General features: G+C 41.5%; 1 protein-coding gene across 1 annotated transcript in view; it reads left to right on the top strand.

Annotated features, from left to right (window-relative positions):
* The first annotated feature begins 2,539 nt into the window (after nt 1-2,539).
* LOC135708004 (beta-1,4-glucuronyltransferase 1) overlaps nt 2,540-6,000 on the top strand; it is a 106,179-nt gene continuing 102,718 nt past the window's right edge. The window contains exon 1 of the mRNA XM_065229940.1: nt 2,540-3,513. Coding sequence (XP_065086012.1) covers nt 3,505-3,513 — 9 coding nt within the window. The 5' untranslated portion in view covers nt 2,540-3,504. The remainder of the gene's footprint in view (nt 3,514-6,000) is intronic.

Genomic DNA, 6,000 nt, shown 5'->3' with positions numbered 1-6,000 from the left:
TTATTTACTGTAATAAGCTTGGTGGCCCTGAAAAGAGCCGTTTTGTTGCGAAAGTTGGTGATGATTTAACCTCCGAAACCAAACAGAGTGCGTATCTGTCACTTCAAAACGTAAATGGCATCCATAGCCGCTTACGCTTGGCGTGTTTAGTGTAGGGGACAGCATCACGGATCTCATTTTTTAGCAACACTTACAGCACACCTCGTAAATCAGACCGGAGATACGTCAGACACCGCCACGGCGAGCCAGATGACGGATGGTGGTTATCTTGAAGAATTTGCGTTTGGTTCTGAATATGGCGATGGGTGTGCAAAATATTACGCAATTCCATCCTCCATATTCGCACGCGCCCGAGGATCGGAGGCGAATGCCACTTCGACTTGTTTCGTCTACTTACTACTCTCTGACGACTGTGCTGGGGAAGCAGCATATGCATGTAGGTAATTAGTGGATTTGTTAGTTAATTCGACGCTTTTGGACAATGCTGGACATTTGCCAGTTTTTCAATAGTTTCTTGTTGAAAATCAACATTCGGAAGCATTGTTGCGTAGCCATATTTCTGATCGATTGGTGATAAAATTATTAAAATTGGACCAGGGACAGCTGAGCTATTAACGTTCAAAATCTTTCTTAATTTGTTACATGTTACATTTTCGGTTTTCACAAAGTGTACCCCCATATAGAAATCAAAGACGTAGTCCTACGTCAATTAATAAATGACATAGGGTTTTTGATCTAATTTCCGTCTTACTAAGCACAACCCGTGCTTTACCTCTCTTTTCTGAACGAGTTTAAACATAAAATGGAATATTTCTGTCAAAGATGGCTTTTAAATTTATTCACCTTTCCATACGTACCGTTAGATTTGATAAAGAGTCACAAATGGTTGAGATTTTGTTTAAAATCTTATACCGCTTCTTGATTCTAAATTCGTTCTACGAGTTTCAATTTCGTCCTAACGCATTGAAACGCCATTAGATTTTCTTCGTCCTACGGATAAATGTAGAAAAAGGGGATTCGCTAGGAGCGCTTCTTTTGTTTTGAGAACAATGAGCGTAAACATTCATACAATGCGCTCTTACAGGATTTATGTTGTAGCTAATGAACTAATGCATCGGAACAAACCTTTTATTGATTTGTGCATGGTGAAATCACTGATATTATTAATCTTATCTGATCGATAGAACGGAAATGGGCGATTACGACGAAGTATTGCTCTACCCTATATCAGATTTAACCACATAGAACCATGATCCGGAATATCTAGAACAGGTTCGATGGTGGTCATATGGCTATATGGTTGTGGTTTGAATTACATTGGTCATATTTCGTCTAGTAGATGTGATTTGATATGTCACTTAATATGTCAATTGATATGGTTATCAGAGATATACAATTTTATCATGTGGCACCATTATCCGGAATTTCCAGAACCGGTTCTACGGTGATCATATGGTTCCATGGTTGTCATTTTGAGTGCCAGTGCATAGTGGTCCAGGAAGCAAAATTAAGTGGAATAAATTAATAAATCGAAAAATGCTAGAGATAGCGTATTGATGTCTTCTAAACATTTTCTTGTAAGCCCTATTAGGGTTGGTTGCAAAAGTGTCCTGAATGTCAAATTCTACGAGTAGCTTCATTTTGTATCTAACTATGTTAATTTCAACAGATAGAGAAATTAAATTTTGTACAAAGTTGTGAACTAAAAAAACTTGAAAACTTATTAGAACATCGTTTTTGATTATTTCTTCTATAATTGGAGATATAAGCCATTTAAGAAAACAAAAGCCATACATCAGTTTTTTTTGGCTCTAATGTAGGCCTATGGATCTAAGGTTGAGCCCATCGCTAAAACTCTGCTATTTATCAATTTTATCTAGCTGAACGCTTCATTGGGACGGTACTTATGGATATTTTTGGTCGCTATTGAAAATGTAGTCGATTGCTGAATTTATGCATTGGCCCAAATAAGGGGAATTTAGGCCAACATTACAGCCATTTCCCCTACATCAGTAATATTAACTTATGTTGTTGAATTTTCGGGAGTGGAACGCGCGATATCTCCGGTTGCATTTATTCCTCGTCTCCTGAACCTCTTTGCTGCACATTCCAATTGGAAACACCGTGTTTTTGATAATGCCAGCCCCATACTAATCGTATAAATTCTGGAAGGGGCCTGAGGGGTAGTACCACCCAACATATGTAAGAATCACTCACCGGAATGATGTTAAAAAAATCAATTTAATCGGCCATGCCAACATTGAGATACAATTTTTTGAAAATAAAATGTTTGTCCCGGGCTTTTCCGGATTAAGGACTATTTTTAACCGGTTCCTATCCATCATTCTGCGCACCACGTGCAGGCTATGTTATTTACTGTTAACCTTTTCTTGCCATGCCAATTCTGTACCGAATAGGCGGAAAGGTGTATCGCAAAATTTCCCCAAACAACAGCATTGCGCATGCTTCGCCATTTGACAGTGGCCTCCATGCGAAGAAGGGAAATTGTACAGGGCTGTTTTCGTCTTGGAAACGGATGTGACATTTCCTACCGACCAGAACGCTCCTTTTCTGTTTTTATTCCCATGTCCTTGTTGTTCTGATCGGGAAGTGAAAAGATTTGCGGATAAGAAAAAGATAGTTTCCCACTCTCGAAGCACCTGCTATTTTGTTTGGAATTTACCTTGCTAGAGATGTAGATAGGAATCAAGTGTTGAGAATTAAAAAGGGTGTGTACAAACAAAATTGCTCGCAGTGTTATCCGTCTGTGGCAGTGAAAGTGGAAATCTCTACTGGGGGCAAATAATATGGTGGCTTTGGCCGGTCGCGCAAAGGAGTGTCATTGAATGGAGGCAGTGCTCATGAATAAATAGTCGGGTTTCTGTTGATACTTGAATGAATTTGAACAAACTTGTTTAGAGGATAAACGGTGTCAAATTGGAACGACTGGTGGAATTAAAAGTGAATTTTGTGCATAAAAAGGGACACTGCAAATCGATAAATTGATTTTCCAAGCCCAGTCCGGATGTCTCACCACTGTTCGAAGGTTGTATGTGTTTACGTTTCGTGCTTTGCCTGCTAAAATGCAATCCTGATGCGGAGCTGCTTTGAAGGCGAAATTATTTCGCTGAATTGTTAATGGAAGTGAGCCATAATTTATATTCTCGTTATTGATTGCAAGACGAGTGACGCCAAGCTTGGGGAGTTCTTTGCACGGAGGGGCTTCTTCGACTGATAACTGGGTGGGTACCGTAAAATGAGGCTTCTGCTATGACATCAGTGCCATTTCGACGTGCTTGGGGCGTGTTTTGCTACAATTAGACGCTTGATATGTGCTCTCCATGGTGTTTGGCATAGAATTCCGCTGCGTGTAGTGTGTGCGTGTGCTTGTGTGCTCCTGGAGAATTCACTTGGCGAAAGAACTTCTCACTCACAATTTGCTCAAAACTGGAGGATGAAATTAGATCCTCCGGTACGGAACTAATCAACATTAAGGAGTCATCAATGTTTCAGGTAAGAAGGATGGTGGAAACGTATTTAAATTTATGACATAAGTGCGAACGCGAATACTACTGATGATTACATTGTTTTAAATGCATTATGCAACAGCATTTAGCAAAGAAATCAGCGTGTGGTGAAGTATTTCTTTGTTCATATTGAGTTTTAAACAAGTTCCCGTTAACGATTCAGCGAAAAACATTTTGTGATCTCATAAAAATATACTTATTGCTTGACATTCTTACTGTTTGGTTGATTATCGACAAGAGTTTCGGATATGCAGTGTGGCTAGTTTAAACGATAGGTTTTACCTGTCCAAAGTTTTGGCTGTGTTTCGCATGGGAACTGAAATTTACCATCAGTGGCCCAAGGGGTCAAAGTTAAAGATTTCTATCCCGGGTGGCTGCTAGTTTTTTGTTCTGAATTGGGTCTATTTCAAATTCCAATTGACTTGCATGATTTCCTTGTAAAAAGTCCGCTGCCATGAGCCCCTGGGTCTGCCTCTGCTGCGATGCCTGGTCTGGAGCGCTAGATACCAACGCTGAGATTTGTCATTGTCATTAAAAGACTTCACACGATACTGAACAAAATATTTTTGGCATCGTCACTGGACTGATTATCAAAAAAACCTTTCGTGAAAATGTTATTCATTTTTTTGCAAATGACAAAGATTCACCATAAACAAAAAGTTTAAAATCGTACATTCTGTGTAACATTATCGGTCTCTAATCTTCTAAAATGAGCAAAACAATTCCATTGAGCCGTTTAAGTGAACAATCAACACCGTCCTTAATTTCCTGGATAATAATAGGCCATCAAAACTGAGCCTTTTGTGGCCATTGTGAAAAAAGGCTTGATGATGCAGATTTCAAAATGATGCACTGTAGGGTATAGGGGATGTTCGGATACGATAAACTATCGATAAATCCCGACGAAACTCCGAGACGAGCAACAAACAAAACCGCTATCAAACTAAGCAAATAACAATTTTTATTTTCACGACTTGTTTCAACGTGTTATTTTGTCTTATGATTATCAATATGAAAAAAGGAAAGTATATTCAACAACACGTTGCTGACAGTTGAGCGCAAGGTGATTTCCACTGATGAGGTGTGATGCAGTATTGGAACATCCACCCCTGCCTTGAGGCAACACTAAATACTCCACTTGACCACGCCGCAGGGTTACAGTTCGAACAACTCCTGTTGAGTCCGGGTGCAGCTCCACTATACGGGCCAATTCCCACTGAGCTGGCGATGCATTGTCGTTCTTGACCAGCACAAGCTGATCTTTTTCCATGTTTACCTCCGTTGTTCGCCATTTCGTCCTAGGTTGCAGGTTGGCAACGTATTCATCTTGCCAACGCTTCCAGATTTCGGTTGTTTGCTTGTGTAGGAGTTGCCACTTGTCCTGACGGTTCATCGGAATATGGCGTACATCTGGTTCTTGGTTGTCCGACCAGAAAATGACCTGGCGTAAGTACTTCGTAGTTGTCCGGGTTAGTTGGAAGTGGGCACAGGGGCCGCGAGTTGAAGCATGCTTCCACCTGCGTCAAAACTGTCGACAATTCCTTGTACGTTGTTGCTTCAGGACCCAAGACTGCCATCAGATCGTGAAGGCGGTGTAACACCCACTTGATTCCCAAGTTGGTAAGGAATCGACTTTTTGCTTCGGTGTGAGTCTGTCGTGCATTTTGAATCTCTTTCAACCAATGGTCTGTTCCCACGAAGTTTGTTCAACAATCAGACCAGATCTCGTTCGGGTGGGATCTTCTTGAGATGAACCGCTTCAGTGCACATATGAACATATTCGTTGACAAGTCACTAGCGACCTCCAAATGCACCACCTTCGTCGCCAAACATACAAAAACTACAATGTAGCCCTTTGTTGTCTACACACCTCGAAATCAGGATGCATGAACCTTCAGTGGACCGGCATAGTCCACGCCAAGGTGGATGAAAGCTCGAGTGTCCATCACCCTGGAAACAGGAAGGTTGCCCATGAGTTCAGTGGCTGTCTTTCCCTTGAGTCGCACGCACCGAGGGAATGCTTGAACGATTAGACGAACAGCTTTTTGGAGTCCGATCACCCAATATTGTTGATTGACCGTAGCAGTGAGTAGTGTAGGTCCCGCATGGAGATTGCGCAGATGAAGATCTCGCAACAATAGCACGGTTACCTTATGGTCGGATGGGAGTATGATCGGATGTTTGACGTCATATCCGTACGATTAATTCTGTAAGCGGCCTCCCACGCGCATCGTTCCGTGGCTGTCCAGGAAAGGGTGTAGAGCAGACAGCCTGTTTTTGACAGGCAGTTCCTTACCTATCTGCAAGAGTTTCAATTCCTCCTTGGGTACATCGTACTGTGCCACTCTAGCTAGCTGCGCCTTGGAATCGTAGATTTCATTCGTTGATAGTTCTTGTTAAAGATTCACGTCCTCTGCCTTGAGTGCCAGCACAAATCGGTTCACGTACGTCAATGAGCGCAAGATGAGAGTGT

This window comes from Ochlerotatus camptorhynchus, unplaced genomic scaffold (assembly GCF_037179485.1).
Source record: "Ochlerotatus camptorhynchus isolate MF236.1 unplaced genomic scaffold, CSIRO-AGI_Acam_v1.1 ptg000324l, whole genome shotgun sequence".
NCBI lineage: Eukaryota > Metazoa > Arthropoda > Insecta > Diptera > Culicidae > Ochlerotatus > Ochlerotatus camptorhynchus.
The sequence above is the reverse complement of the archived record's forward strand: the minus strand, read 5'-3'. Positions and strand labels throughout refer to the sequence as shown.